This window comes from Schistocerca serialis, chromosome 4, assembly GCF_023864345.2.
Source record: "Schistocerca serialis cubense isolate TAMUIC-IGC-003099 chromosome 4, iqSchSeri2.2, whole genome shotgun sequence".
Classification (NCBI taxonomy): domain Eukaryota; kingdom Metazoa; phylum Arthropoda; class Insecta; order Orthoptera; family Acrididae; genus Schistocerca; species Schistocerca serialis.
Window position 1 is genome coordinate 478,410,319 of NC_064641.1, and position 15,096 is coordinate 478,425,414.

At 44.9% G+C, this 15,096-nt stretch overlaps 1 protein-coding gene across 1 annotated transcript; it reads left to right on the top strand.

Annotated features, from left to right (window-relative positions):
• Nucleotides 1–2,492: 2,492 nt before the first annotated feature.
• Nucleotides 2,493–12,317, top strand: LOC126474549 (cuticle protein 16.5-like). Its single transcript, XM_050102023.1, has 2 exons — nucleotides 2,493–2,642; nucleotides 11,946–12,317. Exons 1-2 carry the CDS (start codon nucleotides 2,493–2,495, stop codon nucleotides 12,315–12,317), a joined length of 522 nt encoding a protein of 173 aa, XP_049957980.1.
• Nucleotides 12,318–15,096: the final 2,779 nt, after the last annotated feature.

Below are 15,096 nucleotides of genomic sequence, written 5' to 3' on the forward strand. Positions count from 1 at the left end.
TACGAGCAGAATCTCTTTGGGTTTTCTGACATATTGTGATACAATGTTCCATTGTGGAAGCTATTAAAAGCATCTCGCACTGACGTCCGCACTAAATTTCGAGCTTCCGTGAAACATAACCAGTCTTGGGGATTTTGCGTTCTTCTGAATTTGGAATGTTTTTTTTTTTTTTTTTTTTTTTTTTTGTTGCTTCTGCAACAGTTTTCTGACGTGGTTTGTGCACCATGGTGGATCAGTCCCGTCTCTTATTAACTTATGCGGTATCAATCTATCTATTGTTGCCGATACTGCATCTTTGAATTTGAGCCATATCTGGTCTACACTTACATAATTAGCTTGGAAGGAATGGAAACTCTCTCTTAGGAAGGCATCAAGCGAATTTTTATCTGCTGATTAAAATACATACACTCCTGGAAATGGGAAAAAGAACACATTGACACCGGTGTGTCAGACCCACCATACTTGCTCCGGACACTGCGAGAGGGCTGTACAAGCAATGATCACACGCACGGCACAGCGGACACACCAGGAACCGCGGTGTTGGCCGTCGAATGGCGCTAGCTGCGCAGCATTTGTGCACCGCCGCCGTCAGTGTCAGCCAGTTTGCCGTGGCATACGGAGCTCCATCGCAGTCTTTAACACTGGTAGCATGCCGCGACAGCGTGGACGTGAACCGTATGTGCAGTTGACGGACTTTGAGCGAGGGCGTATAGTGGGCATGCGGGAGGCCGGGTGGACGTACCGCCGAATTGCTCAACACGTTGGGCGTGAGGTCTCCACAGTACATCGATGTTGTCGCCAGTGGTCGGCGGAAGGTGCACGTGCCCGTCGACCTGGGACCGGACCGCAGCGACGCACGGATGCACGCCAAGACCGTAGGATCCTACGCAGTGCCGTAGGGGACCGCACCGCCACTTCCCAGCAAATTAGGGACACTGTTGCTCCTGGGGTATCGGCGAGGACCATTCGCAACCGTCTCCATGAAGCTGGGCTACGGTCCCGCACACCGTTAGGCCGTCTTCCGCTCACGCCCCAACATCGTGCAGCCCGCCTCCAGTGGTGTCGCGACAGGCGTGAATGGAGGGACGAATGGAGACGTGTCGTCTTCAGCGATGAGAGTCGGTTCTGCCTTGGTGCCAATGATGGTCGTATGCGTGTTTGGCGCCGTGCAGGTGAGCGCCACAATCAGGACTGCATACGACCGAGGCACACAGGGCCAACACCCGGCATCATGGTGTGGGGAGCGATCTCCTACACTGGCCGTACACCACTGGTGATCGTCGAGGGGACACTGAATAGTGCACGGTACATCCAAACCGTCATCGAACCCATCGTTCTACCATTCCTAGACCGGCAAGGGAACTTGCTGTTCCAACAGGACAATGCACGACCGCATGTATCCCGTGCCATCCAACGTGCTCTAGAAGGTGTAAGTCAACTACCCTGGCCAGCAAGGAATCCGGATCTGTCCCCCATTGAGCATGTTTGGGACTGGATGAAGCGTCGTCTCACGCGGTCTGCACGTCCAGCACGAACGCTGGTCCAACTGAGGCGCCAGGTGGAAATGGCATGGCAAGCCGTTCCACAGGACTACATCCAGCATCTCTACGATTGTCTCCATGGGAGAATAGCAGCCTGCATTGCTGCGAAAGGTGGATATACACTGTACTAGTGCCGACATTGTGCATGCTCTGTTGCCTGTGTCTATGTGCCTGTGGTTCTGTCAGTGCGATCATGTGATGTATCTGACCCCAGGAATGTGTCAATAAAGTTTCCCCTTCCTGGGACAATGAATTCACGGTGTTCTTATTTCAATTTCCAGGAGTGTATATTTTGCGTTGATATGGTTTTGAGCCTCGCTACAACGACCTTGTGTTCACTAATCCCTGTATCCGTCATGACGCTCTCTATTAGATCAGGAGGGAAGCTTGAGGGTTAAAAGCAGTAGAGGGAGACCAAGAGATGAATATAATAAGCAGATTCAGAAGGGTGCAGCTTGCGTTAGTTACACGGAGATGAAGGTTCTTGCACAGGATAGAGTAGCAGGGAGAGATGTATTAGTCTTCGGACTCAAGACCGCAACAACAAAAATGAAGAATATGAAAGGTTCGGGGCGTCAAGCATCGAACACGTCCAGTACAAGCATAGGTTCCCAAGTAGCACAACAATGATCAGCTGCCAGCGTCTGCTGCAAATACTCTTGCCTCCAATTCGCAGCAGTCCATGTCTCTACAAATGTCTGGTGCTAGAGAAGTGTCCCGTTTTAGATGTCAGTGGATTTCTTTTCTCACTGAACACCTGCGGCAGTCTGTACCATATCAATAGGACGGTGCTTCCTCTTGTTGCGTGACAACGCTGTCACCCTCCTCTTGAGGCGCTCCTTTTAATATCCGTTCTATAGCGAGCATTTAGTCGGCTCCTTTGGCGTGCGGGCCGTCTTTCGCCGCCGCGACATCGCAGTGACACGTGCCAGGGGCGTCCTCTCTGGCGAGATGGGCTCGCGGTCCACCGGGAATAGCTGCACGTCCGCACCCGCGGCGCCCCGCGCATGCAGATGGCTGCCTAGGGCTTTCTCCGTGGATTCGGACGACCAGGAAGAGCTGTCAGCGGGCGGCAGCGCTATAAAAGCTGGCCGCGCCTCGGTGGGCCAGCACTCAGCGCGACCACCACAGGCCACACACACCCACACACGCATCCAACATGTTCAAGCTGGTGAGTACCTCGCTTCCCATCGGCAGGCAACCTGCCGGGGAACGAACACGCGGAGAGGCCCTCTAGCGTCACGTGGAACGGTGTTCATTACACGAGTATCTAAAAAAAGAGTTTTTTTCTGCGTGTAATCTGACACACACGAAACTGCTTCAAAATTAATCAACCACCGAAATTTAAAATTTATCCACAGAAATATTTATTCACAGAATTGCAAGCCTAGCTTACATAGATCACAGAAAGTACAGGGTGTCCGAAAAGTCTTTACCTGATTACATAAATTGATAACTCAGGCTAGAAGTAAGATAAAAATATGAAACTGGTGTCTAATTGTTTACAAACTATCAGAGTTTATTGTTTCGTGCATACAAAGTGCAAATCGTTCAGGCCTTGTTGCCCAATGACAGTACACATTGATATGACTTTGCGGTGGAAATGCTATCACGTATTGAGGACGATAATGGTTATCTCAGACGAATTGCCTTTTCCGACTAAGTGACCTTTTTTTGTCAGTGGAATAGTGAATCGCCATAATGTGCGCATTTGGGGTTCACAACCTCCTGGCGAGGTCATGGAGTGCATGAAAGCTGTCCAAAGGTGAATGTTTGGTGCGCGCTATTGCACGATCGAATTATCGGGCCATTCTTCTTCGCTGAGGCTACCATCACATCTGCAGTGTATCTTAACATGTTGCAACTGTATGCTGTTCCTCAGCTGCCTCAGTATCACCCCGATGTCTTGTTTCAGCAAGACGGTGCACAGCCTCATTGGGGTTTGGACGTCCGTGCCTATCTCGATATGTCCTTTCCTGGGCGATGGATTGGTCGTGATGGGCCAACGGTTTTGCCTCCACGCTCTCCTGACATATCCCCATTAAACTTCTTTTTATGGGGTTATGTCAAGGACGAGGTCTACCGAACACGTGATCTTGAAACCCTGTAGCAACGGATAACCACAGTCGTTGAATCGATCCCTCCAGTGATGTTGGCTAATTGAATATCGCCTAGATGTGCTACGCGCTACCAAGTGTGCTCATGTCGAAGTTTACTGATGTGTGAAAAAAACTTTGATAGTTTGTAAACAATTAGACACCAGTTTCATATTTGTATCTTACTTCTGGCCTGAGTTATCAATTTATGTAATCAGGCAAAGACTTTTCGGACACCCTGTATTTTTAGCAGTAAGGAATAATTCTGATCACATAATTCAGTTTTACATAAACTAAGTACAAGTAGTATTCCAATGTTATAATTGGACATTTACAGCATCGCAATAAGGACGTAGAAGTACTGTCGCTCTTATTTTTAACTGCGTGTTAAATATGTGCCATTCAAGTCGTATAGCTATAATCATCGCCTAGAAAAAAATGAAGATAAATGACTAATTTCTTTTTTATATGTAGATACATCTCTGCAGACCTGGTACACAGGGGAATACCCGCGCCACAGTATAGTAGCACGTCGCTAGTGGAGCCAAAACGGTGAAGAAGAGTATCGTGCGCTAGTTATTTTTCAACAGGAGTGGAAATTATTCAGCAGTGTCCGACCAATTCACGTGACTTTATTAGCCGTCTGGATTAGTCAAATAAAGCTGCAACGTTTCCGTTGCCGAGGAATCCGAATTAGCGCTTGCTACTCCACGTTATCGGTATGCTGCGACAATTTGTTTTGCCTGGCGTCGTGTTACGGACTGCAGCGCGGATTTAAGTGTACCGGGACTGCAGATAGGTATCTGCAAGTAAATAAATTATTAACAACGTAAGTGTTCTTTTCGAGATGATAGTTGAACAAATATGACTGCACCTCGTGTAATTTACTCCACTGGAGTCTACATTTTCAATAACAGTCGACTTCCGGCATGTGATAATTACGTTTAACTTCTCATATTTTGTACAGGTGCGCTCCAGCCTGTGTCCTAGTCTTATTTTGATTAAACTCTCTAAAAATACGTGCAGGAGGGGAGTCGCGGGTGAGGGAGATCAGCACCACTTTACTTTAGGGTAGTGTCGGTTTTCATGTAATTACACATTTCGAGTCACGGGAGACACATTTCAAGTAGTTCATGCTTTCCTAAACTAATGCAGACTGGACGTCAAATTTGTACCGATTGGAGAGAATCTACATTAAGAATAATGGCAATTCTACCAGCGAAAAGATATACAAAATTTTCAGTGAACGGTCTACTGAAGAACGTTGCAATATATTGAACACAGTACGTAAAAATGTAGGGCTACAGATAACTAATGTTCTAAGATGTAGGTGATTCGGGGTAAGAACTGTTGCTATTTAAATGGATAAAATTCGCAGGAGTAGCTGAACCACTGTAACACAAAGTAAAGTTATGTTTTTGGAAAAATCCGTAAGTGTTCCGGATGGTTACAAACAGCCTGCAGGAAACTAAATTCCAAGATAGTGGATACTATTGTGAGGTGTCGGTTGAGCTGTTTAGTATACACATAAGACGTTTTAAGTCCGATTACACGTGACTTGCAGGGAAGGGAACCTCCCCATAAGAACATTAAAATTTAAAAGGAAACTGTCACGCAACGGAAACGTCTTATTGAAGGAAAGCTACTAGGGCTAGCCCAATCGAGCAAGAAAGTAGAGGTACCACACCACACGTGGGTATGTTAATGAAGGGGCTCATCTAAACTACACAAGAAACTAGCAGTAGGCGAACATTTAGTCAGTGGGCAAATAATTGTGATTATCAAATCTAGGCTTGGGACGGTGCGTAGACGTATGAAAGCATAATCATGAAACTATACCGCGAATAACGGTAGTGGTTCCGGGAATGGTTTGTGATTTAAAGAAAGAATCCGGAAAAACAGGTGTGAATATAATTAGAATCGCCGAAATGGATGACGGAAACAGCTAGCTGGCTGCCAACGTTAGAACTCTGCAGTTAGACCCTGATGTAAGTTAACTCGCCTCGCAGCCCCCTCGATTCGATGACTGCATTCCCGGCTCATTCTTAGCACTGCCATGCGGCACCAGTAACGGCTGGAAATTCTTACCGTCAGTCCATCTCGCCCTCTGTACTCGGTTCTAATATGGAGACGCTCTCCTGTAAGACGCCCGGGCAGAAAGCGTGTCTCCCCGCAGGAAGTCTGCTCTCTTCCGTCCCTTGGCTGCAAGCAGTTGCTTCCATTATGCACTTTTGAGATTCTACCGGCATTTATAGTTACTTTTTCGAGTTATTTCTTGAGCCACTAACCATTTTAAGTCCCATAGGATTTCACACACTAACCATTTCCGCAGTCATTGGCCTTTATCCGCGATATACAGACTGTTCCAAAACGATACCGAGGATCTTCGAGGGGTTGTAGAGGATGTCTTAAGGAATATACTGAGGATAGGAACTCTTGTCGGGAAACATCGTCCAACGACGTTACAGAGCGTCGAAGTCATAGACGCTGGCGCCTGCCATTAGGCTACCCTTTAAGCAACAAACGTGACTTTGTGCGCTGATGGAACGTAAACGGAATATCTCGCATTGTTGTTTATCATACAGTAATCGTGACTGATTGCCACAGCCGCGCGTGATTAGCCGAGCGGTCTAAGACGCTGCAGTCCTGGACTGTGTGACTGGTCCCGGCGGAGGTTCGAGTCCTCCCTCGGGCATGGGTGTGTGTGTTTGTCCTTAGGATAATTTAGGTTAAGTAGTGTGTAAGCTTAGGGACTGATGACCTTAGCAGTTAAGTCCCATAAGATTTTACACACATTTGAACATTTCTGATTGCTATAGTCGCAAGCGCAGAAGATGGAGCTAAGTAGAATGGCTATGACTCCTACGTATACGATGCTCTGTTGTCTTGATGTGTGACGGTTTTGCACTCTGGTTTCCATTGTAGTTTATATTTTTTCCTGTACAACGAAAAGCATTGGAGACTATAGAGGATTCCAGGAGAAAAATGAACTGCGAATGGAGACCTGTGTCCGAAACCGTCATGCACCGAGGCACCACGACATCACATAGGAGACAAAACCTTTTTACGCAGCATCTAACTTCGTCTTCTCCACTGACGATCGTGGCAGTCAGTCGCGATCACTGAATAACAGAAAAGATAACTAGGCGTTCCGTCTACGGTTCGTCGGCGTACAAAATCACGTTTTCTGCTGAGGAGGTTATCTAGCGAAGGGAGCTGGCGTCTACAACTTCGACTCTTTGTTGAGTTATTGGATGACGTTGCAGGACACGTGTGCGTATCCTTGATTTGTTTCTCAAGACACCTCCTACAGCCACTCGAAGTTTGTCGGTATCGTTTTATAACACACTGTAGATTCATGATTGTGTTTCATGTGTCCACCCATCAACGCCAAACCTAGATTCTATAACTACAATTGTTTGCACACGTATTAAATGTTTGCATATTTAGTGGGTAATTCATTCGTTTGTTGGTTTATGGCAATAAACCAAACTTTTCTAGTGGTCATTAGTTTCTCATTTAGTGTAGAGATGACCCAGTCATTAATATATCAGTAGTTTCCTTCCAATAAAAATTTCCGTTAAGTCACATGGTTTTTTCTTATAGTTTCGTGTTCATATGGGAAACTTCCGTTTCCTGCAGATGGCTGGGGATCGAACATATAGCGTCTTAGGGTTTGCTAAGTAACTCAACTCACACCTCACCCTATGTAACTATTTTAACAGGAAATTGTTTCAAAATCGGTAACCCTACGCCCCTAGAGTAGATAGTAGCATTCAGTACCATGCAATAGGTACTCCACTGAAGTACAGGTTTGTGGATGAACTGAAGCATGCTACTGCCAAGGGACACGTTGTGAGAGAAAGTAAAATAGGAAAATTCTATTAGTGGTGAACATTGTTTACAGACTTAGCCTGAAAAGTGCTTCTTGTGTTTTCCATGTAGGTATCCTGGAGCTATTAACTATATTTCTCCAACTGTATACCACATAATCCGAGGCCTTTAGACCGATTGCTGAGCTTTCACCCACCGCTACTCCCTGTTAATCGGAACGAATCCCATAAGTTACTCAATATTTCAGTACAGGACGCATGTTTCGCAATCAGCATCTGTCAGAGATGCTCCCGACGAAATAACTGATTTGAAGACGGTTGTAATATGTAGCCAACTTTTATTAGATTACCTCGTTTCATGAAGTGCAGAAGTTTACGTTTATGTACGCTAAAAGCAAGTTGTCCGTCCTTGTTTTACTTTAATATTTTGTAAAGTTCATGGATATTACTACAATTTTTCTCGTAGAATCACATGATATGCGAAGAAGTGTACGATGATGGGCGTGAATATGCTTTTTTGGGCGATATTGCTGCCGTCCAAAGCGAGAGCTTTTCGATGTATGAGGTGTGAGATTATAGGATTTCTTGTCCTTTTCATTTGTTGCAGACTAAAATACTTTCGAAGCCATAAGCCTGCCTGATATCAGTGTGGCGGCACAAGCTTTCAATTCCACTGTTTCGAAATACTGTGCGCAACGCACTGCAGAGGCGCCCACGTCGCGAGAGTGCAAATTTGGCAGTTCGTGGGTTTGCGTTAGCGTTGTCTATAAAATGCCGCCGCACAAGCACCGTAAAGTCGTTCCACCATGAATTATATGAGCAGGTTAACACGCTGCTCGGCCTTGAGTAGTTGGACTCTGAATGCGTCCAAGCCTTAGTATTACCACGACTTGAGTCCAGTGCGCCATCGGTGGTTGATGTACGGCTCGGTAATGTCTTAAAGCAGTGCACCGTCGTACGTAACCTACCATGTCCTTCGTAGCCAGTTCCGTTAGAAGTGTCAATTGAATTTGCTGGCGATCTCTGGCGTACACGTCCAGTACAAGCCCGGTGTTGGCCCTCAGCCGCTTATATAGGTCTTGGCCTATTGTCTCTGAGGGACCTCTGCCACAGGAGCAACACACGTAAGTTAATGTGCTGCGAAGGACAACGTCCTTACACGTGGTTAGTTTTTTGCAAGTGCAGCTACGCATGTTTCACTGACTGGCGGATCGTTTATTTACTGGTGCGCTATAACCGTTTGGGCTTTGTACAACTCATCTGACATACACTGTCACTGACGTCGATCTGTTGTAGAGTCTAAGAGCGTGTTCCGAACTCAAATATAGTGAGGTATCTCAAATATAATGCCATCCAGCACGGATTCAGGAAACATCGGTCATGCGAAACCCAACTCTCAATTTTCATCCGTGACATTCTGAAAGCCATGGATCAAGGCAGTTAGGTAGATACAATATCTGACTCAGTGCCACACTAGTGCAACGAAAGTACGACCATGTGGGGTATCAAACAAAGTTTGTCATCTAATTACTCTGTAAGAAGCACAGTATGTTATCTTTGATGGATACTCACTAACAGATATAGAAGAAAAGTGGTTCAAAGACCATATCAAAATCAATGAATCAGAATGAGCCATCTCACACAAACACTTAGCAGCAGGTTAAAAAAAAATGGCTCTGAGCACTATGGGACTTAACATCTATGGTCATCAGTCCCCTAGAACTTAGAACTACTTAAACCTAACTAATCTAAGGACAGCACACAACACCCAGCATCACGAGGCAGAGAAAATCCCTGACCCCGCCGGGAATCGAACCCGGGAACCCGGGCGTGGGAAGCGAGAACGCTACCGCACGACCACGAGATGCGGGCGCTTAGCAGCAGGTAAAGCATACATAGCACCTGCCGCTTCGCTCACGTTCATTGCCCAATTTTGTTTCTTCTTTTTATGTAATCGAATTTTTATGTTGTTACGCCCTTTGATCGTGTGTAAATCAGCGCATGGTCAAGCAGAGTGAAACAAAATATTATTTTTCGTATTACAAGCTGCAAAATTGTCTTCATAGCAACGATGCTGCAATATAAGATCAACACCCTCTCCAAGTTAGAAGTTTCTAACTGCCTTAACAATGAGATAATTTCAAGAAATCTTTTATCCCTTACTTCAACCCATTAGGCGTGGAACTATAAAAAATTCCTTCTTAACGATGCCTGAAGTATAAGATAAACAACAAATTTCAATTTTCTGTCCTTTGCGGTTTGGCATAGGCGATGACGAGTCAGTGAATCAGTCAGGCCCTGTTTCACACCCTTAGGGATTGAGTTTCCAAAAACACTGAAACACATATTTTTTTATTTGTAACGAGGAAGCTAAAAACAAATTTTCTTAAATTTAGCTTTGAAAAAGATTTCATAATAAAATATTTTCCTAAAACATTTCATTTTCTATTTCACCTCCTTAGGGATTGAGTTTCCAAGAAGCTGAAACACGGATGTTTTATTTATGATCGAGAAACCAAATAGTTTCGTAGTTCAAGCTTCCAAATTGACTTCATAAGGACATTTTTCAAAACACCGTTCTGTCCCCTATTTCACCCCCTTAGGGGTGCAATTTCGGAAAATCCCTTCTTAAACGATGCCTACAGTATAAGATCAAACCCTCTCCAAATTTCATGTTCCTAATGTCATAATTTTAAAAACCTTTCATTCTTTTTTTCAAAATCCCGCTTTAAACGTTGTCTACAGTATAAGATTAACACACTCTCCAGATTTCAAGTTTCTATCCTATAGAGCGACAAGTTAAGTGTTTATTTTTTTTGTGTTTTCCTGTAGTACATTTATTAAATTTCGTCCGTGTTTCTCGGTTTAAGAGGTTAATCTCGCGTTTTTGTAAGTGTAAATTCATTCTATCTGTAACGCAATAGTTGCCCATTGAAGAGTCAGCTACTTAGCTCGTTAACACATCAGCATCCATTGGTGACGCATCAGGAGGGTATCAAGTTGCATATCTAGAATTGACTGCTTTTATACTTCACTTCTTCAGTTAGCCTTAATAGGATGACTAGGATGTGTGCATGCTGTGTGCAGACGCTAAATGTGCTTTTGGCTACGGTCAATCACCTTCAGGCTGCTGCCTCGGCGTGTAGCGGTGGGGAAGAATCTGGCGCGTCGCACCGGACGCTTGTTTTGCCCACACCTCCAAGTGTACCCGACGCGGTGAATCCGCCCTCACAGCAGGGTGAGTGGCGGGTCGTAACGCGATCGCGTAGCTCGAAGCGGAGGAGCAATGTGGGTCCTGGTCTCACCCATTCACCCTGTGAGTGGACACATGGTCGCTCCTTCAGCAGGCTCCGAGCAGGCACGGGGGGGGGGGGGGGGTTACTAGTTATTGGGAGCTCCAGTGTTAGGCGCGTTATGGAGCCCCTTGGGCAGATAGCGTGTACCAAGTCCTTCTACTTGCACCTAGTAACAAAGGAAAAGAAGTTACATCTTTATTTGTATCCAATTTCTCCTTTCAGTTCTGCTTCGTATCGATCCCAATTGCTTAGTAGCATTCTAGATTTTGTAAGTAGTCTTCATTATACACTCATTGCATTGTCCCAGATGTCTAACAATGGTCTGAACTCTATTATTTGCTTTACCTTCGACTTATTCTAAGTATTTGTATGAATCGGCCGACTGTGATTCATTGATATTGTAGTCTTACAATACCTTGTGTTTTCCGTTTTGTGAAGTGCAAAATTTTACATTTCTGAACGTTTAACACATTTCAACAGTCCCTGGATAACTTTAAATGTCGTCAAGATCTGAATCGCTGCAGATTTTTAAAGACAGTATTTCATTGTAGATAGGTACATCGGCTACAAAACGTCTTTGCTGACTGCTCATAGGTTGCTAGAAGTAATGTCAGTTACCTGATTAATACAGAGGATAAATTGCAAGAATCTCAATACACATACCTGGGGCATAACTGCCGTTAATTCTACATCTTTCAGTGACTCTCCACTCAAGATAATATACTTTGTTTCCTACCAGGACATTCAGAATCCAGTCACAAATCCCGTTCAATACCCCACATGGTCATATCTTCATTAATAAGCACTGGGTAATGAGTCAAATACAGTGTCTACTCAACTGCCTTGACGCTTGGTATTCAGGATGTCACGAATTAGAACCTTGTCACACTCACCTGGCTGTCAGGCAGGAAACTGTATTACATTATTGACATGCTATAGAGTTGTGAAGTTATATTTGTGCTGTTAAATATAGTTTTGCACTTTCTTAGAAATGAGTTTCTACAAGGATTTGAATAGCCCAGTGGATTCCTTTACGCCCCAAACACTTTTTAATTCCATAGCAAGGTACATGATAAATTCGGAATGGTGCCACCAAACTTCTGTCAGTCTTACGTTATGTGCCGCAGTCGGCGAATTATTGTGGAAGAGACCGCTAAATTCCTCTATGTTCTGTTGCAGTGCCTGCTCGCCGCCGCCCTGGCCGTCGCCTCCGCCACCCCCAAAGCCGGCCCTGGGCTGCTGGGCGCCGCCCCACTAGCCTACGCCGCCCCCGCCGCCCCCGTGGCACTGGCCGCGCCCGTCGTGAAGGCCCCTGCCCTCTACGCGGGTCCCATCGCCGCTGCGCCCGGCCCCCTGGCCTACGCGGGTCCAGTCGCCGCCCCCGTGGCCGCCGCCCCCGTGGCCTATGCCGCCCCTGCGGCCTACGCCGCCCCCGCGCTGCCGGCACACTTTGCCTACGCCGCCCCCGGCGTCCCAGCGCACTTTGCCTACGCCGCTCCTGCTCACCTGGGATATGCTGCAGCGCCAGCCTTCCTTAAGGCACACGTATGAAACCAGCCAGGCGTTCTGATGTTTTTGTAATATGTGAGATGTTATTTCACTTTCTTTTGTAAAAAATAAAATTTATTTTATTTTGAATTTCGAGCTTCATCTTTGAAATCGGTGAGTGCTAAGAAGATTTTTCCTAAACTAATGCCTCCTATTATTTGTGTAGACTTTTGAGTGTCCGAGCGAGACCGGAAGATCGGATAATGTACAGCCGTGGACAAAACGAGCGAGACCCCTCGCCTTTTCGTTATGCTGATCCGCACGACTTTAAAGTCTGCTACACAGCATAACAGGCAAGGCGACGAAGTGCTACCAACATACTATGCACAGGCATGAAATTGACAAACTATCTGAACTTTTTAGGCTGTTTTCAATAATTCGTAAGACTATATTAATGCTGATTAGTGTGTTAAATACAACACGTAAATATAAGACAGAACTGAAAGGAGAAACGCTAATTGGTATGAACTGTACCAAAAAAATGAATTTCAGCTTATCGAGATAACATAACTGTTTTAGTAAGACAAAGAACCCCAGATCGTTACGAATTAGCAAAATATTATTCGCATTCGGCCGCGAAACGGTCTGTGTCAACATTCAGACCAGTCATACTGGATTACCGTTGCTGACCTACCATGAAAGTGTGCAAATTTAGCAATGCGTGAAGATTCATAACGAAATTCAGCTAAAAATCATTCAGTGCCACACTTAAGTCAGTTCCATTATTGACAGAAGCGGAAATAATAGGCAGTAACATGCATGAAACTCTACAAGAGTGTCATATTGACATCCACAGGGCGCCAGTACAGAATAAAGGTAGCGATAAAACGTATTGGGGGCGCGAGAATTTCTTAAAATTGCTTTACTGATATTCTACCTGCCTCCTCAGGAAATAAACGGCTACATAGCTGCCAAACGTATTCTACACTGTTTCGAATTCTCCACTAGACTCGCCACAGCCAGAAAACGGTCTTAAGCTAGCTAGCAATGGGAATGTTCGCACTTCTAAAACTTGGTGGGATTAATACTGGGATGTGAATTACCACGTGTATAGCAAATGGATTCTATTAGCATTCCTCTAAACGTGATTTGGATCGAAAGCGTCGCTACGATAAATATGCTGATGTATCGACTGCCACTAGAACATTTCGAATAAAGAGTAGGGAGATTTATGCGGCCCTCATCTTCAGTAGCTGTCGTAGCTGTTTTCGTTGTTAGGATTTCGTCACCTAAACCGGTAAAAACGGAACCCTAGTAGTCTCACTTTCTTGACCGTCTATCGGTCTACTCAACCCTTAAAACCCGTTTACCTCCAGAACGGTTAGACACAATAAGCGGAAATGCATCGCACTTCTTGCGGTAACCGGTCCCTTGGTGGTGTAAAAAAGTGAGCTTCTATGTCAACGCAATCTAAAGATACGGCCGTTTATGTAAAGCAAATTTACGCGAAAGGTCAAAAAATGGCTCCAAGAACTATGCGACCAAACTGCTTATGTCATCAGCCCCTAGAACTAGAACTACTTAAACCTAGCTAGCCTAAGGACATCACAGACATCTATGCCCGAGGTAGGATTCCAACCTGCGACTGAAACAGCCGTGCGGTTCGTGACTGAAGCGCCTGGATCCGCTCGGCCACCGCACCCGGCGAAACTCTTTTCACCTCATGTATAATGATAATATATACTGTCTAGTGAGGATAAACTGTATTCGCCAGCAACTAAAATCGTTTTATCACGGAACTTTTACGAAGCTACATTCAAACATTGTTCGATGTCGTCTGCAATATCCATTTATAAACACCCTAGGAACGTCGTATGCGATATCCACTTCTGAAGACGCTGGCAGTACCATAACAAGTAGGTAAGAATTTATTGTTACTGGTCCATGCATGACACTTTATTTCAACGTCAATTTAACGCGTCTAGGTGTTCGTATATGTCTGAAACTAATGAACAAAAAGTAAATAAACAGCAAACAACTTCGATGTTCAAATCAAATGAAAGTCACATGTCTCAATTACAACATAATTTCGTTGTTACATCTACATGACTACATCAACAGAATTTCTTTGCAATCCAGACTTACGTGCCTGGCAGAAGGTTCGGACTATTTCTCCACCGTCCCACTCATTAACAGTGTGCGGGAAAAAGGACCACTTTATGGTTTCGTCCTGTGTAAGTTCCCGAGGAAATAATGTTTTGGCATTCAGAACAGATGTTGGTGATTGAAATTTCGTGAAAAGATCTCGCGGCAACGAAAAACGCTTTTGTTTTCATGAATGTTACCCCAACTCGATTATCAAATCTGGGACCCTCTCTCCCCTATTTCGTGACATTACAAATCGTGCTACTGTTCCTTGGACGTTTTTGCGTGCACAGTCAATCACGTCTGTCAAGGATATTATAGCAGTGGACGGACAAACGTAGTGTAGGCAGTGTTTTCAGTTGGCCTGTTGCGTATTCTTAGTGTGCGACCAATAAAACGCAGTCATTCGTTTGCCTTCCCACAAAAGTATGTTTTCGATCGTTCCAGTTTAAGATTTATTGGGTAATGAGATGAACTGACAGTGTTTCGACTTGTGTTTTGTCATGTAACCGAAAGTTAATTATTGTTATTGGACGCAGCTTTCGTGTTTAATGTATTACTCATTGAACAGAGTACACTCCTCGTACACCACACATAATTGTTTCAAAGTATTAAATTGTTACTGATGTTACCAAGTTGCAGTGGTCATCTAAACGTGCCGTTTTGAAACAAAGTAAAATATTATAGCGAAATGTAG

What these genes read in the sequence shown, in the direction of transcription:
- LOC126474549 (XM_050102023.1), top strand. Translation starts at nt 2,493, where the DNA reads ATGGGCTCGCGGTCCACCGGGAATAGCTGCACGTCCGCACCCGCGGCG. An exon ending in TAAAAGCTGGCCGCGCCTCG is followed by an intron (nt 2,643 to 11,945) that starts GTGGGCCAGCAC and finishes GTTCTGTTGCAG; the next exon opens with TGCCTGCTCGCCGCCGCCCT.